Raw genomic sequence first — 27119 nt, 5'->3', positions numbered from 1 at the left:
AGTAATATCTGATTTTCATATCAATCAGGCTATCACCCTCCCTTCCTTTTTTCCAAATCCGGCGACCCCGGCTGAAAGGTCACTTCACTCATTAGATCTTAAAAGAGTGCTGAAGTTTTATTTGGAAATGACTAAAGGGATTAGGAAAACAGACCAACTGTTTGTAAACTATGGTGCTATGAGAACTGGTTTTCCAGCGGCAAAGAGGTCCATCTCCAGGTGGATTGTTTCTTGCATTAAGCTGGCCTATCAACTGGCAGGAAAACCTTTGTTGATGTCTCCTAAAGCGCATTCCACTAGAGGGAAGGCGGCTACGGTGGCTTTCTTGCATGACGTTCCCATGTCTGAAATATGCAAGGCCGCGACCTGGAAATCAGTGCATACTTTTACGAGGCATTACTGCCTTGACTCTGATTCCAGGGCTGACACTCAAGTAGGGCAAGCCTCCTTGAGGAATCTGTTTGGGTAGTCTATTCTGTCTACTCGAGCTTATTGAGGAGATTTCTGTCTTCTCTTTCCTTTGCCCGCAGAGATGAGGAGAGGCTCGCTATTCTATTCTAATGCTTATGACTATTGATGAGGATCCCCTGGAAGAGAAGGATTAGTTACTTACCTGTAATCCTAGTTCTCTTCCAGGGGTATCCTCATCAAAGTCATAAGCAACCCTCCCGCCTCCCCGGGCAAAGAATACTCGTTCGTAAGGAGATATTGTTGACCTAAGTGTTATTGGGTTTGGTTTTCAGTCTCCGAAAAGAACAACTGCCTAACTGCCACTCCTGAGGCATGATGGGATTCAGGGGGTCATGAGTGCCTTAAAGGCACAGTGTCATTTTTTGTTATTTAGCTACAGATTAGCTTTTCAGTCTTGTTAGACTGTGTGTTTGCAATGCAGCCTGGGAGCTTCCTATGCTTCCAGTGAGTTCTGTGAATTTCTACTGCTTTTTGAGCATTAAAACAATTCCTAAACAAACTTAGTGTTGTTTTCTCCTGTTTCTAATGCTTATTATTCATGTATGGTGGAAATTCTTCACAGCATATTTCAGCTCTAATGTGATTTGGCTGCTATTGCTTGTTTTTATATATATATGGTTTATATATATATGTGTATTTATATGTGGGGCACATATAATATAGTGTTTCCGGGGTCCCGCACGTAGGCGGGAATATTCTAATGCTTATGACTTTGATGAGGATACCCCTGGAAGAGAACTAGGATTACAGGTAAGTAACTAATCCGTCTCAGCCGTAGTAGGCACATGTGTGGGCATAATGAGACAACTGTGTAAACTCTCCCCTATCCTGTCGGCAGACACGCTCAGGAGAGCAGTATCAGCACTGATCCTGGCACGTCTGGACTACGGCAACGTTTTGTATGTCTGTATCCCTCAAAAATTGCTGAGCAGACTTCAGATAGTCATGAACGACGCTGCCAGGCTAATCTTCAACCTACCCAGAAGGACCCACGCCACCCCCCGACTTCACAAACTCCATTGGCTGCCGGTGAAACAGCGGGCCAAATTCAAGGGCCTATGCATTACGCATAAGGCCCTGTACGGACACGCCCCAAAATACATCAAGGAACGTTTAGTCCCGTACGCTCCCAGCAGGAATTTGCGATCAACAGATGCTGCACTGTTGGTCTGTCCGCGTTTTAAACTATCCTCTCTAGGAGGGCGCACGTTTTCCTATACAATTCCCAGTGCATGGAATAATCTGCCAGAGAGCCTGCGCAAAGAAACAAGCCTACTACCCTTTAGAAAAAAGCTAAAAACTGTGCTGTTTCAGGAGGCATGGGGTAATGTCTAACTTTCTCCCCTATTAGTACTGTGCTCATCCTCTGCTAAGCGCTTAGAGACCCCTGGGTGATAAGGCGCTATATAAATCCAATATACAATACAATACAATACAATCAGTTTCACAAGAAGCCTGGCGTAGGCTTATGTCTATGCATTTATTTCCGCCTTCCCTTGCACGTGTCTTTCGAACCAAAGCTCCCTTACTCATTTTTTGTTGCAGGAAAGATAAGTAAGGTTTCGTAGCACTGAGAGGAAAGTCCCTTTTGAGCACCCAACACAGGTTTTTGCTTGGCGGGTGAGACTTGCAGCACTCTGGAAAGCCAGGAAGTCTGTGAACGAGATTATTGCGCTTGATGACCCCTGGAAACAGGAAGTTACAGAAAACCAGAGGAAATAAGTCACAGCCCTAGCTGCCCACATTCTCTCTGAGCACGGTGAAGGGCAGCTGTAGTTTGAGCAGATACTGTTTGGTGTGATTTGGAACTGCGAACAACCTTGCGCTAACTCCAGTTGGTTCAGAATTATGCATTAGAAATATGTTTATCTTTTCAACGGACACGGGCTAGCAAATGGCTTCTGTGAGAAGATCGCGGTCATTTGGGGCCACCATGCAAAAGAAAGCGATGTGCCGTTCAGACACCAGGTCAGTACTTGTGTTATTATGTTTTGACGGTTCAAGTTGACATGCTTGATTCACTGTAAAAACAATCAGCGACGTTTTGATAACATCATCTAAAGGAAATCCGGCCATTGTAGTGGCTAGGCCAGCAGTGAATTGTAGTTCTATAGTGGAAATTGGACTTTGATTCTGCTTTGTAAAACTGCACTCTCACAGCAATATCTACCATACTAATGGATTTTGTGTGATCACAAGTAAGATATCAGACCAGAAAAATCCTTTAATCCTGATTTCGAATTTTAGTATTTGAAAATTGAAACTGTAAATCTTATTTTTTGCTGCTGTTCATATGATTTATGACTGCAAAATGTTTTGTGAAAGGAGCACCAACGCATTGGCTATGGAGCTGAAGAAATGTGTTTCTGATCTCAGTTTCTCAATCAATCTTTGTAAAAAAAAAAAAATGTTCTCCTATTCCTTGAGACTCAGTCAACTTCTGGCAGTCAGATGAAATGAATATAATCAGAAACAAGCCAGTACTACCTGCTACATGTGCATGCCAGTGACAAAATTAACATTTTGAACTTTAAAAAAAAACACAAAAAATCACCAGTTTGCATAGCTAACTAGAACTTGCATCTCCACCATGCACTGCTTATGACCTCACATATTACATCACTCATGACATGTTCTATGACATAATTTGACATTACTGATGACGTCATCCAATGAGTGTGTTAGTTTGTTTTTTATTTTACATAGTGCTTGTAACTATCATGTTACTTTTCTATCTAATTTTTACAGCCTGTGTCCAGCTGATCGGTGTAAGTGTTTACAAAATGTATGTGCTCCTAATGTGCCATAGGTGTGTAGAGGTATTTGAACACGTTATAAATCTTTGTATTGAAGAGTAAACTCTGTGTGCAGGTGACCGTTGACGATTGTGTTCAGTATGTTCCACTCAAGTTTTTTGGTACTGCAGAAAACCTTTCCAGCAGGGCAAAGATTTTTTGTACTACATACTAGTATTGTAAGCAGCCTCAAGTTATTAGACAGAATCGTCTCAGTAGCACAGTTTCTACTTAACATAAAGGAGAGTGTGCACCAGGTACTAACCTATGTACATGTGCTTGGTTTGCTTCAGAAGATGGACTATGTGTCAAGTTTTCACTACAGTATGAAGGCTGCAGGTAGTATAATCTTTAGCACCTTCAGACCTTGGTTATTTTAGGTGAATAGTCGCTCTTTAAACACATTTGTGGTGTATTCTTCATGACAGTTTCACTGTTTTCAAACAGTGTATTACAGAGTAAACTCTCTAAAGAGAAAGCAGTGTTAACAGTACCCAATTTTCTACTTATGTCACTTCATTTCTCAATGTAGGTTCAGTGACTATCAGGGGCTTGATACAGGTAAAAACTGTCCATAGTAGGCCATTTGTTATGTAACGAGGCTTCAGTTTCTGGAGGAACTTGGTTTTCCCTGAATAGTTGTATACCGATTGAACACAGTGTGCAGGATAGATTAGCCTTTAATCTATGGTTCATAGTCGACTGGATCTCGGCTACCCGTGAAGTGTGTGGTATTGGGTCAGTGTTGCACATAACACAAGCTTACTTTACCTATGGGATTGTTTGTATGATAGTAGTAATGATGTTTGATATTATCCTGAGCTGTTTTGCACTTACCTTCAAGGCACTAATGCTGTACCTGTTTATAGAGCAGTGTGCACAAAAGAAGTTTGTATGATGTCATCAGTGATGTAATCAGTAATGTCATTTGAGATCTCATCAGTGATGTCATAACTAATGTAAAAGAACATGTCATGAGTGATGTCATTAATATGTGAGGTCATAAGCAGTGCATGGTGGGGGTTAGTTATAGTATGTCCTGCTAACTAGAACAGGTGAATATCTGTGTTTAGTTAGTTCAAAACATTAATATTGTCACTGACATATTCACCTAACTATAATATTACTTTACCTTTTGTTTAGTTTTCAGTGAATTTTGAAGGTTTAAAAAAAATCTTCTTATTACACCTAAATAGAACATTACTTTAACCTTTTGTTTTTTTCAGTGAAATTTTCGTTTTTTTTTAATGTTAAGTAATATTTTATTAACATACGTAAACTCAACCCCTGGCCATGCATGGCCTTTGGCTGTGCACATCGGAGGTGTTGGCCAAAGGACCTTATGTTTTTAAAGGGAAGGTGGGCCACATCGTCCCCTCTCCTCGAGCCTTATTAGGCCCCGGGGACCCCATCCCCAGACCTCATTAGGCCCTGAGGATCCCATTACCCAGGGTGTTTTTTTATGAAAGGGGAGGGGGCCAGCGTGGCATCCCCCCCTGAGAATTGTTAGGCCCTGGGGACCACAACCCCCAGGGCTGTATTTAGGTTTTTTTTATTAAAGAGGAGGGAGGCCGCGCGGCCTCTCTCCCTGAGCCTTGTTAGGGCCTGGTGTTCCCATCACCCAGGGCCACTGCTAAAATTAAAGAGATGGGGGGCCTCTTGGCACCCGTCACCGAGGGCCGTTCTCTTTTATGAAAGGGCCCCCTCCCCCATCTTCAAACATTTCGGCCCCTAAATGGGCTCCCACGACCTGTCATGGCTCACGGAGGGGTATACCCTCTTCCCCATTTTGAGCAATGTTGGCCCAGGGGTGGGCTCCTCGAGGCAGGTGATGAGTCGAGAGGAAGGCCGCTTGTCGCCCCTTCCCTTTATTATTGAAAGCTGCCCCGGGATACAATGTCCACAGGGCCTCTGAAGGCTCTGGTAGGGGGCTGTGTGGTCCTCCTCTCCTTATATGCAAATTTCAGCCCGGGCATTTGATGTCTATGGGGTTGGGCTCCCCGGGGCCTATAATTAATCAATTAATGTGGCCCGGCCACCATTTTAGTTTTTGTATTTTTCGAACCTGTGGGAGTACTACAGGATTGTGGGAGTAATTGCTGGTTTTCTTTGTTTGATTTTGGCTCAGGGGGGGTCTTTTTGGGTCCCCCCACCCCATGGGGCTTAAGGGGTCAGGGTATCCCTACCCTGCCCATTTATATTACTTTTCTTTTTTACATCAGGAAACGGGACTAAGTCCCCAAGTCCTGTCAATGGCTGCCTGCAACATTTTTCTGATGGCAGCCAGCCAGAGCGCTCGCTCCCGTGAAGTGAGATGGCCAGAGGGAAATAAAGCTACCTGTTCCAATGAAAACACTCTTATTTTTAAATTGGTGCTCCTCCGAGAGTTTCTCGAGCCTCTTGCAGACCCAACCGTCCAGATGTACAATTTTTTTTTAACCTCCTCAAAAACTACTGATCGGATTTACACCAAATCACAAAAAGCACAACTGCAGACCAAAGTCAAGCTTCCTGCCAAATGTGGTGTAATTCTGTTTAGTATGCGCCAGGGAGCTGCATTGCAGAGATGTGTTCAGAGGCCACGCCCCTTTTTACACTTCTCTGCAACGCTGCTCTGTGGCACTTACTGGAGGTACCTGGTGGGCTAGTTGGACCCCAGGGACCCTCAGGATTCAAGGGGACTTAATGCCCCAACTTAAAACGCGCCGCAGGGCGCATTTGCCCAGTGGAGAAGGGAGGGGGCGGGGCCTGAGGTGACATGTGTGCAAACACGCCCTGTGGTGTGTTTTAAGTTAGGGAATTAATTCCTCTTCAATTCTGAGGGTCCCTGGGGGCAAACAACCCCACCAGGTACCTCCAGTCAGCGCCACAGAGCTGCGTTGCAGAGAGGTGGGCCAGGCCACGCCCCTTTTAACACCTCTCTGCCATGCAGCTCTGTGGCGCTTACTGGCAGCACCTGGTTGGCTAGTTGGACCCCAGGGACCGTCGGGATTTAAGGGGACTTCATCTCAAACTTAAAACGGCCGCAGGGCGTGTTTGCACATTTGTCACCTCAGGATCCCCCTCCTTTCACCACTGTGCCAACGCGCCCCGTAGCTTGTTTTGAGAGGTAGTTTTAATCCCCCTGCCCTATTATGTTCTAGGGCCTTGCAGAGGAGGTCATACTAATCACAGGGTTCCCCAAAGCATAGTGTTCCCTAGTGTATGTAGGTGTTTTCAATGTATTCTAAGTGTCTTTTAGCATAGCACTGGCTCTAGGCCTGGTTAGTCAAAGTCAGTTACCACCAGTACCCGTCTGAAAAAGTAGTGGGCACAGGATAATTTTGGAACAAGACCTCTTTCTGCTCCTCTCTTGGTTCTTTCTGCACGTCTTGCTTCTTCATGCACTTTTCTTCTTCTTTGTGGACTTTAGTTGCTTCATTCTGCACTTATTTTGCTTCTTTCTGTGCGTTTTTTCTTCTGTCTTTACATGTCCTACCTCTGTAGGCATAGTTCACAACTAGCATTTGAAAAACCTTAGAACTTCACTGAAAAAAACATAGGTTTCAGGCACGTTATTAGTTTGAAATTAGCATTTAAAAAACCTTAGAAATTCACTGAAAAGAACCATAGGTTTCAGGGGTGCTATAGTTAGCTGGACATTTCACTCATACAAAACCATAGAAATTCCTCCGTTATAGTTAGTTCTGCTAATTATAACTCGCGCCCCCGCAATGCACTGCTGATGACGTCACATATTACATCACTCATGACATGGTCAGTGACATCACTGATGACGTCTTAAATGACATCACTGATGACATCACTGATGACCTCATCCATGTGATACATTGATGCATCTTCTCATACCCTAATATAACCTTTGATACACCCACTCTAAATTACAGACTGCCATTCTTAAAACCATAGACACTCCAACAGCAATAACTACATACACACTCGCTGATTCTTAGGTTTACACACACATCCACTCACTCACCCGTACAGTCACTCATACTTATGGCCCCACCAGTATGACACCATGTTATCCAAAGGCAGTATTGTGTAGCTTTGCACATTCAGTAGTTTCAGTTTGATACCTGAGCATGCTGTCGGCCTCAAGATGTCTAGGTCTACATCTAAATATACTGCCTGTCAAAGAGATGCAATTTAAACTCCACAAAGAATTGGTTGTGATAGAGTGCTGATGCCAAAAAGTGCACTTAACTCAAGATTGCAAATTAGCCTCATTGCTTCCTTGACTAAAGACAGAATGTGTCCCCTCATTGCATCCTTGGGTCAAGAATGGGGAGACGTGCCATCATTCAATCCTTGAATCTAGATTGAGGAGTATTCCCACTGTCACATCCCTGACATCGGTTTGAGAATTATTCCCTTGGTCAGAACCCGATTGAAGATTGAGGAGTAGTCCCATGTCAGATCTGAGACTTAAGACTGAGGGTTAGTCCCACAGTCAAGTCCCTGATCCAAGATTGAGGATGTGGACTATTGTCACAACCATAAATCAAGATTGAGGATTAGTATGGATTGCCACATTCTTGGCAGAAGATTGAAGGTTAGTCCCCAGTGTTAGATTCTTGAATCAAGACAGAGGACTGGTCCCACAGTTGAATGTTTGCAGAAATGTTACCAATTGGGAGACTAAATCCGGGACGCCACTGTGTGAGGTTGGGGAAACACTGCCTTGTTGGTCTGCAGAAATTTTGAGAAAGTACTAGAGGAACGTAAATTCTTTTTGACAGGAATGGTGTTTTCTTTATTTAAAACCTATAATTTGACAAATTAAATGAAAAGCGTACCTTTATTACCTCCTAGGCATGTCGGGGGCAGATGAGAACAAATATTAGGGTGCCCCCCATAAAGAGATCCTGGTGTATCTGCTATAGCTGATCAGCATCTGATCAAGGCTCTCAGGGGGACCTTTGAGAGGTTGGAAGGAAACAGGACTGTGAAGAGAAAGAATAGGAATCACAGAAATGGAATTGCCTGTGCATAATCAGGGCATCATCAGTGTGTTCCCACGCAGTGCTATTACAACGCAGGTTTTACAACGAAAACCATTACAACACATTGCGCTGGGGGGCGCTCTAGGATAGAGAATAGATTTAATTTACTATCCAACACCTTCCCTAGTGTCCACGGGGACTGGAGTTGGAATAGTAAAATAAACTTTTCACTATCCAGCACCCCAAAGTGCTATGCGTTGTAATGGTATGCGTAGTAAAACCTGCGTTGTAACCGCATGTGTGGTAAAAGCATGTGTTGTAATGTCATACATCCAACTAGAAGTATAACAGACAATGGCCATATACCACAGAAAGGCAAATTCAATGCAGTAGTACAATGATCCATATTTAACAGGGACCCATGAAATACTAAAATATTTCATACGTCCCTTAGAATTATTGGTTGTATCGTCATAATGACAGCCCCAGACATTTACCACTGCCAGGGCCTCTGGTATAGTGTGTGTAATCATTGGCAAAATGATGCAATAGGGTTATCTAAATCATGCAGACGGAAATGGCAAATTATGCAGTAATAATGCAGCACATTCTCTGGGAACATTTTTATCCCTTTGAGCCGGAAACAATATTTTTGTTAAATCTAGAAATTATGAGGAAGAGTATGTGAAAGTGGGGTAAATCCAAAATGGTGCAGTAAATGCACCAGCCGCAGAATCGCAATTCCATTGGCCCTGACCATCTGTGCATTATTTGTAATAAGTGTCTGCATCCCACTCTCCCAACAGAGGCCTTTAAGTCTGCATGTTTACCCAACCTTCTCACACTGTGCCTACATACTTGCATTACACTGATCCTGAAGGCCTTTAAGGGCAGGTGTCTTGTGGTCCACGTTCCATCTGGTGCATTTTGCAACCCAACCTCATCACCCTTGCATTTACAACTGCATGCCAGATTCCTGGTCCATAGAGGTATGGTAGTATCCCACCACCCTACATAATGCATTAACATCCGCATCCTATCCTCCTAGCGCTGCTGTTGTGTGCATCCTACCCAGTGCCTTGATGACAAACCCCCAGCCTCTCACCGCAGTGCCTGGTGTCGACATCCCTGCCACCTGAACCATACGTTTCCTACCCCGCACCCTTAGGTCTGCTTCTCACCGGGCATACCCGTACCTAAAGTCAACGCTCAACCATCCCACATCAGCGCCTTCATAGGCTCATAATGTGTGTGTCTTTGTTCTCCCCTCCCCCCCCCCCCCCCCCCCAATCAACAGTTGAGGCATGACTGCAGAATTAATTTGTTGCACATTTGATTTTCACATTAGGTTCACTCTAACGGCGGTCATCTTCTACTATCATGCAGTTCCTCGTTTGCAGTACATGTTGCTTCCGCCGTGTGCGCTCCAGGCTCCCCGTGTGTATCAATGCCGGCTGAGAGCCCCCAGGCTGCAGCCGGGCTCGCCGTTCTGAACCGTCCCGCCTCCAGATCTATCAAGGGTGAAAGTACCTGTATTTTGGCACGCTGCTTCCTGTACTCGCGCCCACGTGTCGCCTGTCACACGAGGGCGCGCGGCCACCGAGGTGCGGCAGGTGTGTCTTCGAGGCTATTTATAGCTGACTGGCTCTCACCGGTGCCGCCGCCCACGGGTCCGGACTCTGGTACCTTGGACTTCCTCGAGTGCCTCAATCTTTATATGGAGGGTTCTTGGAGGAGGCGAGCCTGACGCCACCGGCTCGGCTCGGCTCTCTCTCAGGAGTCTGCGGCCCTCTGGCGCCACCGGCTCGGCTCGGCTCTCAGTCTGTGGCCCTCTGACGCCCCCGGCTCGGCTCTTCCTCAGGAGTCTGCGGCCCTCTGATGCCACCGGCTCTCCGTCAGGAACCTGCTTCCAGGTGAGTGTGCTGCGTCTTTAGAGGCACTCCACTGTAGCACTGGGGAGCTGCCCACCTGTGCTAGCAGTGAACTTTGTCACCTGTAGCAGTACTGGAACTGGGGAGCAGCTCGCCTGTCCTGGCACTGCAGAGCAGCTCGCCTGTACCAGCACTGAATTTACTCGCCTGGGGTAGCACTGGGGAGCTGTTCACCTGTGAAAGCACTGGAGCTGCTCCCTTGAGGAAGCACTGAAGCTACTCGCATATGAAAGCACTCGAGCCTTTCACCAGTGAAAGCACTGGAGCTGCTCACCTATGAAAGCACCCGAGCCTTTCACCTGTGAAACCACTGGAGCTACTCACCTGTGAAAGCAGTCGAGCCTTTCACCTGTGAAACCACTGGAGCTACTCACCTGTGAAAGCAGTCGAGCCTTTCACCAGTGAAAGGACTGGAGCTGTTCACCTGTGAAAGCAGTCGAGCCTTTCACCTGTGAATGCACTGGAGCAGTTCACCTGTGTAAGCACTGGAGCCTTTCACCTGTGAAAGCACTGGAGCGACTCACCTGTGAAAACACTGGAGCGACTCACCTGTGAAAGCACTGGAGCGACTCACCTGTGAAAGCGCTGGAGCGACTCACCTGTGAAAGCACTGGAGCGACTCACCTGTGAAAGCACTGGAGCGACTCACCTGTGAAAGCACTGGAGCGACTCGCCTGTGAAAGCACTGGAGCGACTCGCCTGTGAAAGCACTGGAGCTACTCACCTGTGAAAGCACTGGAGCCTTTCACATGTGAAAGCACTGGTGCTGCTCACTTGTGGAAGCACTGGAGCTACTCACCTGTGAAGGCACTGGAGCTACTCACCTGTGAAGGCACTGGAGCTACTCAGCTGTGAAAGCACTGGAGCCTTTCACCTGTGAAAGCACTGGTGCTACTCACCTGTGGAAGCACTGGAGCTGTTCACCTGTGAAAGCACTGGAGCTGTTCACCTGTGAAAGCACTGGAGCTGCTCACCCGTGGAAGCACTGGAGCTGCCCACCTTGGTAGCACTGGAGCTGCCCACCTTGGTAGCACTGGAGCTGCCCACCTTGGTAGCACTGGAGCGGCTCACCTGTGGTAGCACTGGAGCTGCTCACCTGTGGTAGTACTGGAGCTGCCCACCTTGGTAGCACTGGAGCTGCCCACCTTGGTAGCACTGGAGCTGCCCATCTTGGTAGCACTGGAGCTGCCCACCTTGGTAGCACTGGAGCGGCTCACCTGTGGTAGCACTGGAGCGGCTCACCTGTGGTAGCACTGGAGCTGCTCACCTGTGGTAGCACTGGAGCTGCCCACCTTGGTAGCACTGGAGCTGCCCACCTTGGTAGCACTGGAGCTGCCCACCTTGGTAGCACTGGAGCGGCTCACCTGTGAAAGCACTGGAGCTGCCCACCTGTGGTAGCACTGGAGCTGCCCACCTTGGTAGCACTGGAGCTGCTCACCTTGGTAGCAGTGGAGCTGCTCACCTTGGTAGCACTGGAGCTGCCCACCTTGGTAGCACTGGAGCTGCTCACCTTGGTAGCAGTGGAGCTGCTCACCTTGGTAGCAGTGGAGCTGCTCACCTTGGTAGCACTGGAGCTGCCCACCTTCTTAGCACTGGAGCTGCCCACCTTGATAGCACTGGAGCTGCTCACCTATGGCAACACAGGAGCTGCCCACCTTGGTAGCACTGGAGCTGCCCACCTTGGTGGCACTGAAGCTACCCACCTTGGTAGCACTGGAGCTACCCACCTGGTAGCACTGGAGCTGCCCACCTTGGTAGTACTGGAGCTACCCACCTTGGTAGCACTGGAGCTACCCACCTTGGTAGTACTGGAGCTACCCACCTTGGTAGTACTGGAGCTACCCACCTTGGTAGTACTGGAGCTACCCACCTTGGTAGCACTGGAGCTACCCACCTTGGTAGTACTGGAGCTACCCACCTTGGTAGTACTGGAGCTACCCACCATGGTAGTACTGGAGCTACCCACCTTGGTAGTACTGGAGCTACCCACCTTGGTAGTACTGGAGCTACCCACCTTGGTAGTACTGGAGCTACCCACCTTGGTAGCACTGCAGCTACCCACCTTGGTAGCACTGGAGCTACCCACCTTGGTAGCACTGGTGCTGCTCACCTGTGAAAGCACTGGTGCTGCTCACCTGTGGAAGCACTGGAGCTTTTCACCTGTGAAAGCACTGGAGCTGTTCACCTGTGAAAGCACTGGAGCTGTTCACCTGTGAAAGCACTGGAGCTGTTCACCTGTGAAAGCACTGGAGCTGCTCACCTGTGAAAGCACAGGAGCTGTTCACCTGTGAAAGCACTGGAGCTGCTCATCTGTGGAAGCACTGGAGCTGCTCATCTGTGGAAGCACTGGAGCTGCTCATGGAAGCACTGGAGCTGCTCACCCGTGGAAGCACTGGAGCTGCTCACCCGTGGAAGCACTGGAGCTGCTCACCCGTGGAAGCACTGGAGCTGCCCACCTTGGTAGCACTGGAGCTGCCCACTTTGGTAGCACTGGAGCTGCCCACCTTGGTAGCACTGGAGCTGCTCACCTGTGGTAGCACTGGAGCTGCTCACCTTGGTAGCACTGGAGCTGCTCACCTTGGTAGCACTGGAGCTGCTCACCTTGGTAGCACTGGAGCTGCTCACCTTGGTAGCACTGGAGCTGCTCACCTTGGTAGCACTGGAGCTGCTCACCTTGGTAGACCTGGAGCTAGCCACCTTGGTAGTACTGGAGCTACCCACCTTGGTAGTACTGGAGCTACCCACCTTGGTAGTACTGGAGCTACCCACCTTGGTAGTACTGGAGCTACCCACCTTGGTAGCACTGGACCTTGGTAGTACTGGAGCTACCCACCTTGGTAGTACTGGAGCTACCCACCTTGGTAGTACTGGAGCTACCCACCTTGGTAGTACTGGAGCTACCCACCTTGGTAGTACTGGAGCTGCCCACCTTGGTAGCACGGGGGCTGCCCACCTTGGTAGCACTGGAGCTGCCCACCTTGGTAGCACTGGAGCTGCCCACCTTGGTAGCACTGGAACTGACCGCCTTCTTAGCTCTGGAACTGCCCACCTTCTTAGCTCTGGAACTGCCCACCTTCTTAGCACTGGAGCTGCCCACCTTGGTAGCACTGGAGCTGCTCACCTATGGCAACACGGGAGCTGCCCACCTTGGGAGCACTGGAGCTGCCCACCTTGGGAGCACTGGAGCTGCCCACCTTGGTAGCACTGGAACTGCCTACCTTGGTAGCACTGGAGCTGCTCACCTATGGCAACACGTGAGCTGCCCACCTTGGTAGCCCTGGAGCTGCTCACCTATGGCAACACAGGAGCTGCCCACCTTGGTAGTACTGGAGCTGCCCACCTTGGGAGCACTGGAGCTGCTCACCTTGGTAGCCCTGGAGCTGCTCACCTATGGCAACACGGGAGCTGCCCACCTTGGTAGTACTGGAGCTGCCCACCTTGGGAGCACTGGAGCTGCCTACCTTGGTAGCACTGGAGCTACTCACCTATGGCAGCATTGGGTAGCTGCTCGCGGTGGAAGCACTGGAGCAACTCCCCTGTGGTACTACTCGAGCAACAACCTTTGGTAGCCTGTGGAAACTCACCTGTCGTAGGAATGGAACAGCTCAGCTGTGGCAAGACTGAAGAGCAGCTCCCCTGTGGTAAGCCAGAAGCAGCTTATCTGGGGCAGCACTGGAGCAGATTATCTGTGGTGACACTATGGAGCAGCTCACTTTTTGGAAGCACTAGAGATACTCACCTATGCTGGCACTGGGGAGCTGTTCAGACTAGAAATACTAAGACTCATAGGGGGATACTACTCTCCCATCCCAATCATATTGAAGATTAGTGCAAGCCGAGCCATAGCTAACACCCAAAATCGGCCTTGAAAAAGCCTCAGACCTGCTTGCCAGAAGAGGTGAAACATGTTGGCTGTCCATAGTTTAAAAACATTATGCACCAATTAATGGTTGCTATAGCGCTCGACTCACCTGGGGCATCTCTGCGCTGTATCGGATCCTAACAGGAGGTGCGTATCATATGGATTCAGAATAGGTATGCTTTTAGTGATTTCCTAAATTTACAGTATGTGGGGGTGGATCGCAGGGTCAGTGGAAGTTTGTTCCAGTACCTTGGAGCAAGATATGAGAAGGCTTTGCGCCCCCCCACCTCCCCAATGCCTGTTTGGCGGATACGAGGGACACACAGTAAGGTTTTGTCGCTGGATCCGAGAGTGTGACTCGTGCATAGGCCCTTAACTTTTTTGAAGATACAACGGACCTTTGCCTTTTAAGGCGTTATAGGTGAAGCAACTGGGAGCCAGTGCAACTCCTTTATCAGGGGAGTTTCAGAAGGGCGGTTCAAAATAAGCCTGGCCGTCGTGTTCTTGACCACCTGGAGTTTGGAGAGCAGTGATTCACTAGCTTCTGCTAGGGGAGCATTTCCATAATCCAGTCTTCTTATCACCATGGCCTGGACCAGTGTTCTACGAACTGTCATGGGGAGGAAGGGAAAGATTTTGCGCAGTAGGCGCAAATTGTAGTTGCCGCGATCTGAACTTTCATCGTAAGCGCTTCATCTAGTTTTATTCCGAAATTCTTTACAGTTAGTTGGGGTACCGGAATAGCACGGAGTTGGTATGACCACCATTCATCCGACCAGATGGCGGGGGGTTTTCCCAGCAGCATGATCTTTGTCTTCTCTGGATTCAGCTGGAGACAGAGCTCAGTCATCCAGTTGGAGATAGCTAGCATTCCTGATGCAAACCGTTTTTTGCTATTGTCAGGTCTTGGCCTAGAGTAAACATTAGCTGGGTATCATCAGCATATGATGTAATCTAAAAGCCAAAATGCTCTGCAATCTTTGCTAACGGGGCCATATAGATATTAAACAAGGCGGGGCTCAAGTATGAGCCCTTGTTAAAGCTCATTTTACAAGAAGAGTACGAGCCCTGGATGACGGTTTGCTGTCTGTCTGTTAGGAAATGCTGAAGCCACTTTAGTGCAACACCCTGAACACTGATTTCCTGCAGCCCTTTCATGAGCCTTGAATGAGAGATGGTATCAAAGGCTGCAGAGAGATCTAATAATCCCAATATAACTGGTATTCCTGCATCGACCCCCAGTCTCAGAGAGTCGGTCACTGCCAGAAGCGCCATCTCTGTACTCTACCCAGGGCAAAAGCCCGATTGTGAGGGATCATGAATGTAGTTGGACTCCAGGCCAACTGCTTGTTTTTTAGGCTTTCAAGCTGTTTGTCCAGAAGAGGTAACCGAGATATTGGGCGGTAATTGCCAAGAGATTGTTGATCTATCGTAGCTTTTTTTAGTATAGGCCGAACACATTTTGCCTTCCATTCTATCGGCATATTGCCTGTTTTTATTGAGCAATTGAAGATCTCTTGGAGCATTGGGGCGCACCAGGTAGCCAGAAGAGATATTATTTATGGTGGACGAAGATCCCTGGGGGACCCTGACTTGCCTGCAGCCAGAGAGCTGTGTATTTCGTCTGGAGTAAGGGTCTGGAACCTGTCTAGTGTACATGGGGGTTCTTTTTTCCGCTCTTCGTTAGACTGGTGGTCACTGTGTTTTGCAAAGGGGCAGTAGGGAATTTTGAGTAAATTAAGGTAATTTTCTCCTGGTGGAAATTAGCCGGAGAATTACAGAGGTCCCGTGATTCCGCTGGAGATTGGTTACGTGCTTGTGGAGAAATTAAATCCTGAACTATCCCGAAAAGGACTTTTTGGGAGTAGTCAGCTCGTTTGATTTGATTAATAATAAATGGTTCTTGTTTCAAATCATGAAGAAAATGTTCTCACATTCTTTAACATACAAAAACATTCACATAATATGCATGAAGATGTTGATGCCATCTGATGAGGGGTGTCCAGCATTCAAAATGTACCCGTTGTTGGCCGGCGGCGTAGCAGGCCCATACTCCTGAGTGCACATCTCCATTCACCCTACCTCTAGCTGGCACTTACAATACTGCAGAGGATAGCGTGCTGGCAGTGTGGTATAATAACCTGACTTTGTCAAACGTGCTTTTCCTATGAGAATATTTCCCCCTACACTTGTGTCAATACTGCTGACTCCCCTCGCACTCCTGCCTCGATAATGCAGCTCTGGACTCTGCAGTATTTGGTTGCAGCGTTTATGTCGCTCAATATTTCTGCAGCTGCACGTGCTACGTGGTCAGAGTGTAAACCGGAGCAGCACCACACCTATCTGCTGTAGTCTTCCCTCGAGAGGCCAGGCAGAAGGGAGACTCCGGCCACCGTGGCACGGCCGGGCAGAGGCCTCTCATCAGAGCAGACCGAGTGAAGCATCTTTGATACCTGCTCTGGGAGAGGAGGGCCCCGCCGGGCCCCAGCAGCTCAGCCTCTCTCTCCGAGCGGTGTTTGAATCCTGACCGAGTCGAGTTGGCCATCCGGTGACCGCTGAAGTGGAGCAGTCAGGCTGCCTTCGAGCAGGTCTTCCTGGTGAGTTTGGCCCTTCCTTTATGCATTGAGGGGTGTTTTGTTCTCGAGCAGGCGGGGCGGTGGTGCATGCAAGTGGACATCCTCCGTGCCCTCCCATCCTGTGTGGTCTCCGTCGAGCAGCAGGGGGCACCTGGCCCCTTTTAACGGCAGGTTTAGAAACGAAAAGGAAAGTGAAGTGCTGAGTGTTTTCCTGTAAATAGTACGTTTTTCTCGACAGTGCGTTTTTGAATCAGCCACGTGCCTACGTCGCTAATGATTGCTTATATGTGGGGGGGGGGGGGGGGGAGGGGGGTACGTAAAAAGGGAGGTGTTTAAAAACAGTGCATCGGATGTGAGGTTTTTAAACAAGCATTAGAAATGCAATAGGTCTCGCAGCATTAGAGTTGTGCTTTTAGAATTGTTAATGGGTTTTTTTGTAAATCTTTAGCATGAGGTTGAGGGTGAGTGAGGGTGAGGGGTTGAGGGTGAGTGAGGGTGAGGCTGAGGGGTTGAGGGTGAGGGTGAGTGAGGGGTTGAGGGTGAGGGGTTGAGGGTGAGTGAGGGTGAGGGGTTGAGGGTGGGTGAGGGGTTGAGGGTGAGTGAGGGGTTGAGGGTGAGTGAGGGTGAGGGTGGGTGAGGGTGAGTGGGGGTGAGTGAGGGTGAGTGGGGGTGAGTGGGGGTGAGTGTGGGTGAGTGTGGGTGAGTGTGAGTGAGTGTGAGGGATTGAGGGTGAGGGGTTGAGGGTGAGTGAGGGTGAGGGGTTGAGGGTGAGTGAGGGTGAATGAGGGTGAGGGAGGGTGAGGGGTTGAGGGTGAGGGGTTGAGGGTGAGTGGGGGTGAGTGAGGGTGAGGGGTTGAGGGTGAGTGAGGGTGAAGGTGAGTGTGAGTGTGGGTGAGTGTGGGGGATTGAGGGTGAGGGGTTGAGGGTGAGGGGTTGAGGGTGAGTGAGGGTGAGGGTGAGGGGTTGAGGGTGAGGGGTTGAGGGTGAGGGGTTGAGGGTGAGTGAGGGTGAGGGGTTGAGGGTGAGTGAGGGTGAGGGGTTGAGGGTGAGTGAGGATGAGGGGTTGAGGGTGGGTGAGGGTGAGTGAGGGTGAGGGTGAGTGAAGGTGGGTGAGGGTGATTGAGGGTGAGGCGTTGAGGGTGAGTGAGGGTGAGGGGTTGAGGGTGAGTGAAGGTGAGGGTGAGTGAGGGTGAGGGGTTGAGGGTGAGTGAAGGTGAGGGTGAGGGGTTGAGGGTGAGTGAGGGTGAGGGGTTGAGGGTGAGTGAGGATGAGTGAGAGTGAGGGTGAGTGAGGGGTTGAGGGTGAGGGGTTGAGGGTGAGTGAGGGTGAGGTGTTGAGGGTGAGTGAGGGTGAGGTGTTGAGGGTGAGTGAGGGTGAGGGGTTGAGGGTGAGTGAGGGTAGGTGAGGGGTTGAGGGTGGGTGAGGGTGAGTGAGGGTGAGGGTGAGTGAGGGGTTGCGGGTGAGTGAGGGTGAGTGGGTGAGGGTGAGTGTGGGTGAGGGTGAGTGTGGGTGAGGGCGAGTGAGGGTGAGTGAGGGTGAGTGAGGGTGAGGGCGAGTGAGGGTGAGGGGTTGAGGGTGAGTGAGGGTGAGTGTGGGTGAGGGTGAGTGAGGGTGAGGGTGAGTGAGCTACATCTAATGACTTCAGAGGACTGCTTATAGACTGTTTAAATTACAACCACTGTCGATAGTAAGTACTATTGACCCTGATAACACCCTAATATATGTCCAAAGTCACAGTTTGGTAGGACTGGGCCAGACCAATGTATATGTTTCTATAAGTGTAGTCAGGACCATACAAGGGTTAGTTGAATAGCCTTGGCGGAAAACCCTGCTTCATTGTCTGGGAAGATTTTATTTAAATAGCTCATTCCACATTTAGCTGTAACAACTTAGGAGAGAGCCTTCCCCACCCACATCAAGGAAGATAAAACCTGTAAACGGTGCTACCTGACGGTAGAGCCCCTTTGCAAAACAGACATCAGGCAAAGAGTTATGCTGTTACTCTTAAATAGAGTGTTATGATGGAATGCACATTGAGCCCCCCGGCCTGGGGGCGTGAGGCGGGAGGGGCTTGGCTGGGCTCCAGCGTGTGTAGGATTCCTGCTTCCCTGCACGGGGGTCTCCTCTCTGCCTGCAGCTGAGGTCACATCCTGCCCTGCCCGCCGCTCCAGACATCCATACAACTCTGCCTCCTTTGTTGTGGTGCGAGCAGAGCAGGCGCGAGAGAGGCACGGAGAAACCCTGGCACTGCCAGCTGCAAGGGGCACGGGAGCAAGATCACACGGAGAGACGCAGCTGCGCCCGGGACTGAAGGGAACGGGTCCTTGTTGTTGAGCGGAAACCGAAAGAAGAGGTACCTCTGTCGGCCCCGCGGGCTGCAGAGCACCAAGAAAGGGTGGAGGGGGCAGGGGAGGAGGGGTCCGGGGAGGAGGGAAGGGCCAGAGGGACTTGATGGGAGTGGTGGGGGGGAGGGGTGTGTTTGATTATCTTTTTATAAAATCTTGTATCGAACTTTGAGAGGAAAAAAATAGACTTGAAACTTGTTTAAATCAATAACCCCCTGTGCACGATTTCTAGTTTTGCACAACATTCTAAACATCTGTAAGGGCCTGGTCGGACCCGCCTGCGCCCCCCCTCCCTGTGCTCGAGACCTCGGCCTGTGCCATGGAAGGAGCAGGCGGGGGGAGGTCGGAATAACAAAAGCTCACACGACAGCGTTTAAAGAGAAAAATTCCACCAAGACCCCAAACCCCCAAGGACGCCACGAGCTGCTTTATGTTTAAAGAGAAAAAAGTGGAAGTATTTCGGGAATCCGAGCTGCTGCTGGCGCATCCTTGGACTGTGTGGTCCGGGGAGGAGGGAAGGGCCAGAGGGACTTGATGGGAGTGGTGGGGGGGAGGGGGAGGGTATAGAGAGGGAGAGGAGGAGAGACAGGACAGGGGCAAGCAGCAGAGACACGGCGACACGGCGGGTAAAATAAACAAACAAGCCTTTCACCGTAACACGGCGGGCAGGGGAGGGGGCGGAGAGGGGAGAGGTGCGACACGGCAGGCAGGCAGGGGAGGAGAGTAGGAGGAGGAGGGGGGAGGAGAGTAGGGGAGGCACGGCCTAGCGGCAGGCAGGCAGGGGAGGAGAGGAGGAGGGGGGAGGAGAGTAGGGGAGGCACGGCCTAGCGGCCGTGCAATCAAGTAGTGAGGGGGCGGAGCTGGGGGAGGCTGTGAGAGAGAGTAGGCAAGGCAGGCGGCTGGGGGCATGTGCACGCGCATTTAAGCTCAATGCGCATGCGCATTGAGCTTAAATTTCTCGTGCACTGCAAGGAATCGCCACGATTCCTTGCAAGTTGGATAAAGAGTCGATGAGCCCCTATAGTCTCGCTTGCTCGATGCGCATGCGCATCGACAGGCGAGACCTAAAAACGATGTTTGACTTTGTAAATGCCACCGTGGGCTCTCAGCTGATCTCCGAGGCTTCCCCCCCGACTGAGCCGCCCCCTTCCCCCGGCCTCAATCGCGACCCCTCCCCCCCCTCCCCCCCCTCGGCAGTGTGTCATCCTTTCTGTCTGTACACTTTGGGTTGTGCGATTGCGTGTCAGTAAGCGTTGGGATGAGGCCAGGCACTGTGAAACAAAAATGCAGAAGACCTGTTTAGACAACCGAGATTCATCTGATGGGTACATTTCACTGCAGAATCATCGCCCCTAGGCTTGTGTCCCCCCCCCCATGCTTCAGGCGGTCTGGAAGCTTTCTTCCCGCCAGCATGCAAGGTGATGCTATTCAAGGAATCAAAAGAAAAGTAGCAATTCAGACATGGAGTGTTAGACGACACTATCAAAATGTAAAAACCACCGCATCTGAGATGCCACAAGGCACGCTAGTCAGAATTTTCTCAGCTGGTTGGAGAACGGCTGAGTCAGCGGACCATAATTCCCTTCCCAGGGGACACACCACGTTGGTGTGAACTGTGACCCTATTTATTTACAAATCACAAATGCCAAACATTGATCGAATGCCTGCCGCCAACCATGCCTCAGACCAACCCCCTCTCACATAGTCTAGATAAAGGTACTTTTATTTGATTTGTTAAAATCATAAAAGGGTGGAACATTCCACCATGAAATAAACCACACCATAAAGGGTGATAAATGCCACCATGAGGTAAGCACCAGTACACAAATGTACGTAATAAAATAATAAGAACAATAAAACAGTATAAAAAGGAAAGAATGGTCCTCCCGTAGTACCTATGACCGGCTATACTAGCAAAATACTTTGACTTCACTACTTTTTAGGTATGATGTAAACATTGGTATGCTCTCTTTTCGCTAGAAGTGCTTGTGCTAAACTTAAGAGGAAAGGAGGGTATAAGTGCAAAACATTCCTCTTTACATTTCACTTGCTGTATACAAATTTACCATTCAAGCAATACCAGAAAATGCAAACAGTTCATACCAAAGGCGTTATGCCAGGGCCGGCTCTAGGCATGTGCAAGCTGTGCACCTGCACAGGGCCACCAAACCCCAGGGGCCACCACGCCAATATATATCCTTAATATATTAATCCTCTGAGGATGGATACATATTTGTGTGGTGGCCCCTGGCAGGGATTTGGTGGCCTCCGGCTCTGTTCCACTTCTAAACACCCTGACCCCCTCCCCTCTTTACTGGCCTGCGCGCTCCGCCCCGACCCCCTCTTCCGGGCCCCCTACCTATGCTCCTTGCCCAGGGCCACCATGAGCCTAGAGCCGGCCCTGGTTATGCACCCTGGAAGAGGCCATTCCGGAATTATATTCTAAGTTAAATCTTTTTCTGGCCCCTCCGGCACTCATGCAACCCATCGCCAAGTATCCTCCAACGCAGGGGTCATCCTTAAAGTCTGCTGTAGGGCATGTAAGCCACTGGTGTGCATGCCCTCCCCTCCTACTGAATTGGTCATCACTGAGAAGAAACTCCATGTTAACCAGATAAAGACATTGGTGCCATCTTTAAGGTGTGGACCCTATCTGCTGCAAAGGGTTGTCCAGGGCACGGCTTGCCATGCCTTGATGTGCATTGCCACGAAAGATGTGTTTGATAGCGTGACAGTTCAATCAGTCTTAAGAACACAGATCATAGATTGTTCTTTGCTTGCGAACACCATTCCATTTTCAGTCTTTAAAGGAAAGTTCACTGTCCTGAGATCTACTGGATAACAGAATGAATGGGAGAAACAGAATGAATGGGAGAAAATCAATAAGAAATGCTTTTCAGCAAACCCTTACCCCGCTTCCACCTGACATACGTCCCATCATTGGGCGGGGGTAAATTTCACGGCACGAGGATCAGAAGACCGTGCAGTTGTGATAGTTTCATAGCTCTGTTTTGTCCCTCCGCACTGCAGAAAATGGAGGCATCGCCTCTTACCAGAAGCTCTGCCCCTCAGTCATGAAACTGTGCTGAAAGTGCGGGAACAATGACGATCTCAAGTCGTCCATGGCCATGCGATCCCTAAGGGCTGTTGCGGTGCAAAGCTTGACCATGGGATCATCATAGTAATTCTGAATGGCTATTTCAAACATGGGATATTGAACTGTAAAGATGGCAATTTCAAGCCTGCCAACACACATGACGCCACCATGTGTCACAATATCTTCACACGGTTACCCGGTGAAGTACCGATAACACGCGGTGCACCAGGAAACCCTGTGCACAGACTGAGTTTCCAAGTCGGCTGTGGAGGCTCAACCGTGATAATCTGCAGTGTACACGATTTCAAAAAAATATCCAGAGACAAAGGAGTTGGGTTTTTTGGGAAGGATGGGAGTGGTTGTCTTTCCAGTGGGTCACAAAGCCCCGCCCCTTTCCATGGGGCCACTGCTCGTACCCTCAGTGTCCCTGTATAGGTCTTCAGGCCCTGACTGACTTTAGGGCCTGTAACCTCTAGCACACAGTGAAAATCCACTCTGGGTGGGCAGGTATGCAGATTAGAAGTCTGCTTTAACTGCCACCTAAGTGTGCTGTGAAGCAGAGGGTTTTATAACTTAAAATTGTGTGTATATCTGTGTGCCTGTTTTCTGGCACTTGTTGGATGCCAGGAGCTGTTTTAATTAAGGCCTTCAGTGGAAAACTTCTCGCTGTTGCTGCATTGAAGGTCTGTTTTGCATGAAGTATGTTTACAAAATGTATTCAAAAGGACCAGAACTCTCACTAACTCGAGAGCCTTCTGAAGAAAACGCTGCTCTCGGTGGGAATTTGAGAGGTAGGTGGCCTCACCTTCTCCTAGTTCATGGGAACCCGCTAGAAGCTGTGATGACCATTCTCTTTTGACTTGCAAACCGAAAGTACTTCTTTCCTGCTGTAAAGTTCAGGCTGTTTTGCAGGGCCCGAGAAGCGACTGATTCTCCAAATGCGAGGCAGAGGCTTGTTGTTCTGGGCTCTCAGTCCTGTCGAGCTGACTGAGTAAATAAACTCTGGCTCGCTCTCCTGCAGGCCCGGGGTGTTTCCTAGAAGCCAGTGGAGGAAATAGAGTTCGTGCTGTGTGATGTTGGAGGGGGACATGATCAAACTCGACCAAACACGCAGGACAATCTCGCCTCTGTTCGCGTGCACTACAATACTAGGAAATGCCCCCGATGCTGCCATTGCATCCGTTGCAGCGGCCTGCCCTCGCTGTCCCTCTCCGCCCTGGTGTGGCTCTCGAGTGCCGCTTCTGAGAGTCTAGCTGCAGGGCACAGAAGTGTCCAGGCTGCGGGCAGTTCTTTCCGCACCTCAGGCACTGGTGTGCTATTGCCTGTCGCGAGAGGGTACACACGTTTGCAGGAATAGAGAACCTTGCTGCGGTGAGTCTTTCTTTCATTTCTATCTTCCAGGGATTGTTGTGCTGTGATTGCGGTCGATAATGTTTTGTGACTTAAGGATGGCTTTAAATGCTGCATCGAGGATTGCTTTGGGTGTCTACCTGTGTACTACAATTAAACTACTTATGATCTATCACATGTGTACTCGCAAACATTTTCCCGGGGGGAGGGGCAAACTATGTTGTGTATGTGGCCGATGGCCGCATTGAAACCAGCATGGTGTCAGTTGAGGAGGCAGGTGTAGGTAAGGTGGGCGTAGGAGAGGTGAAACATACATCTTGTGGCTGAATTGCACTATGTGAAACCAGACCATTTGGGTCAATCCTGGCTTCCCCACCTGATCACACTGTGTGATCCTAGGCAATGGTTTTATTTCATTTCCCTCCTTTTACTTCATTATCACATATAAGAGGATCCCAAAATACAAGACTTCGGGATTTACGCTGTACAAAACCTGTGTTTAATTTAATAACCTATAATGTTGTTTCTGTGTATTAGCCACGCAGGCTGCCCAAAGGATGCACATAACAACTGACTTGCCTCTTAGTTCTCTACTGGCATTGTTGTCAGGGTGGGTGGAACGTGAATGTTTCTAAATTCATGTTTGAAAACTATCACTTTTAAAAAATACTTCTCAATGAACTGATATAACCTGATGTACTAAGATGAAATGGCATAGCAAGTTAACGAAATACACTTTTTGAATTTACTGATCATAATTTGCTGCAAGATTCCACGAACGTTCAAAGAAATGATTGCCTATTTACTTAACATATTTTTAAGGTTAGTGGAGTCGAGTAAACAGCATACCATTGCTTCTTTGAACCAGGAGGCCGCATGTAAAGGTCAGAAGGGCCTCATGTGGCCCCAGGTCCTTACTTTGAGATCTTTAATCTTTACAGGCTTCCACTCTTTGAGGTTATTCTTGATAAAAACAGCTGTGCATTGAAGTGTTATCACAGCTTCCAACCCCACTGCCAGGGTTCCCGCTCTGTGTACACCCCAGTGTTTGTCCCTTTACAAAGGGATTAGAGCACAGTTAAGTATGGTTTTTGGACAAACAATAGTGGCGTAAACACAGCTGTGTTTTTAGTACTACCCATGCATGCGGCTAGTTCAATGCCGGACTAATTTCAAAGCATGTGGGCCCTTGAGGTACAAGTTTCTGCATGTTTGTGTATCACTCTTGGCATAACGAATGGCGTCCGCAGTACAGCAAGGGTCATCCATGAGAGCGAGCCCTAGGTCCCAAAACAAGGACCCCACAAAGCTCTGTACGCGGCCGCTTTGACCAGTTGTGTTGGTTTTCACTGGGTGGTTTGGCACGAGTCCCTTTGAGTGCTGATTATACTAGTTGGATACGTCAATATCCAACAGTGTATGATTTCCTAGAACTCTTTAGAAACGGGTCTGTTTTTGTCCTAACCTGTGTGCTGCAGTTATGCACTTGAGGCATAGCCTTATAAATCAGTGGACGAAAATGAAGGCCTTGAACTGGAAGGATGGTAACATTCCACTTGGTGTTGGTCTGCATTTTTCTCTGCTGCCCTCGATGTTATGCCTTATGCGCTGAAGTTTACTGTTGGTAATCCTTAGTTAATAATCACCACCCCGCGAAAACCTGCCCCGAAGTGCTTTTGAACACAGAACAATGCTGTAAACACGGCTGGAGAAAAAGACAATTTTATTTTTCTGATTGCATTTCTTGATTTTTTTTTTTCCCCCAGTTATGTCTAGTGTGAACAAGGTTCATTTGGGGCAGAACGTTTTTTCTTAGCAGTTTTATAGCAGATGTAAAAAAGTAGACAAATTGAAGTTATTTCAAGGTAACAATATCGTAAACAAATAGAACAAAAGATGCTAAAAAATGTAATTGAAGGAGGGACATAGGAGTATTTGCAGAGAAATGGTATAGCACATACATATAAATTGTATATTATAAAAAGAATAAATGAAACAAACCTCACTTTTTTAAGATAAAGGCTAAAGTAACTTATTACTCCATCTTGAGGAAGGAAAAGAGCACATTTCTAATTTCTCATCTTAATAGCTTGATATTGTTGAATGAAGGTAAAAAAAAATTCTCTCGTGAACTTCCGTAATTCTCGCGAATACTGTATTTGCTACTCCACTTCGCAGTTTTTTGATTGTGGCTATTTACGTTAAAATATTGACTTTTAAGTTGTTTTGAGAAAAAACTAAAAATAAAAGCATGCTACCTTCCTTCCTGTTTTAAAATCCCACGGAAAACTGTTTTTAAATGTAAGTCATGAGTACGTGGCATATACGTTTCCAGCACCAATTGTAATTCTCAAAAAAATATTGGCCGTTTGTAGGGGATTTTTTTTTTTAACTCTGGAATTAGGTGCAGACCAGTAGTAGGGATCTACGCAAGACTATGGGGGGATGGAGAGATAGATAGATAGATAGATAGATAGATAGATAGATAGATAGATAGATAGATGCTGTTGTCCCTCGTTTTGTGTGCCTCTGACAAGGGGCGCTCAGCCCAGAGAGAACAAATGTTGGAAAGCTCGTTCCTTCCTTTGTTTCGGTGAACCGATGGAAGTTCTGCCGCGGCCCAAGCAGTTGCTTAGCCAGTCTCTGCGATGAGCGTAAACCCCAAATCTGCCTCCGAGCTGCCCACGTCAGAGGCCAGAACCGAGAGTCTAATGAGGCCGAGGGATAAAGCCGCCTTGTATTAGAACTGAAGGTCAAAGTTAACCTTCAGTTCGCTGCTTTCAGTTCCAATAACTTTAATTGCTAGCTCCGAGGAGGATCATTGTGCTGTGGTATGCCGGGCTTCTGTGGAGCTGAGGCTGCACAACGGCTCACGACTCACTCTATCAAGCGCTCGCATACCGAACGGCTTCATGGCGCTATCTGACAAAGGACACTGAGCACAGATGGCCTGGAAGAAAAGCCGTATACTGCGGCTGCTTGGACACCAAATGCTGACCAGTTGACGCTGTGCTGGGTCATTTCTCTCACAGGACCGTGGCTTTCATGGACTCCAAGCACTATTTTAAAGGGTAACGAAATATGTCCTGTACACTACAGAGAGAGGAGGAACCTTGGTCATGAAGTAGCGCAAGCGTATCGACCTGAAATTGTAGCATGTCCGGTCGAAGGCAGATGAGCCGCGGATTCCTGGACTGCTGCTCTGAGCGAGGGTGAGGCCGGTCTCGTCTTTCCTTCCCTGTATAAGGTCCGATGGGTGGGAATCAAGAGTGCAATGAGCAATGAAGTTTAAACGGAAGCTTTTGACCAGAAAGCTGCAGCGTGGATCCTGTACAGCTCTAGGTGCACTGCTTCATTTGGGCCGGTACTGTCCGGTTTGGAGTACCGGCGCATTTTCTATTTTGAGAGGGAATACCTGCACTTCTCAAGAGTGACAGTAATACTTTTAAATGGAGAGCGCCGGCACTTCTCAGAAACAAGCAGCTTCAGGGTACCTGAACTTCAATTTTTCTATTTCCAATACTGTCTAGATGTGCAGGATGTATACAGTGTTGGAAATATGAATATAAAAGCACAGCTACTCACTACCCCAGACTGCCCGTTTGCTACGGAGAAGCGGAGGTACTCTGAGTCCAATTAAAAGAACCGAACCTCTGCTGAGAAGTGCTGGTTATCTCTCTTGCAAGTTAGAGGGGTGCAGGTACTCCGTGCTCGAGGGTACCGGCCCGTTCAAAGCATGGGTTATA

At 48.8% G+C, this 27119-nt stretch overlaps 1 protein-coding gene across 8 annotated transcripts in view; it reads left to right on the top strand.

The window, feature by feature from the left end:
• Window positions 1–27119, top strand: part of SH3BP2 (SH3 domain binding protein 2) — a 404675-nt gene that overhangs the window by 281242 nt on the left and 96314 nt on the right. The window contains exon 2 of one of the 8 annotated variants that reach the window (XM_086964177.1): window positions 2352–2439. The exons of 4 other annotated variants lie outside the window; for them this stretch is intronic. In XM_086964177.1, the coding sequence (XP_086820303.1) occupies window positions 2366–2439 (74 nt within the window). In that variant the 5' untranslated portion in view covers window positions 2352–2365. Of the gene's footprint in view, window positions 1–2235; window positions 2440–9920; window positions 10126–23291; window positions 23395–27119 lie in introns of those variants that run through there. 3 more of the 8 variants (XM_086964176.1, XM_086964178.1, XM_086964183.1) reach the window with 3 other exon arrangements.

The sequence above is a fragment of the Lissotriton vulgaris genome, chromosome 3_2, assembly GCF_964263255.1.
Source record: "Lissotriton vulgaris chromosome 3_2, aLisVul1.2, whole genome shotgun sequence".
In the NCBI taxonomy this organism is placed as follows: domain Eukaryota; kingdom Metazoa; phylum Chordata; class Amphibia; order Caudata; family Salamandridae; genus Lissotriton; species Lissotriton vulgaris.
The sequence above is the reverse complement of the archived record's forward strand: the minus strand, read 5'-3'. Positions and strand labels throughout refer to the sequence as shown.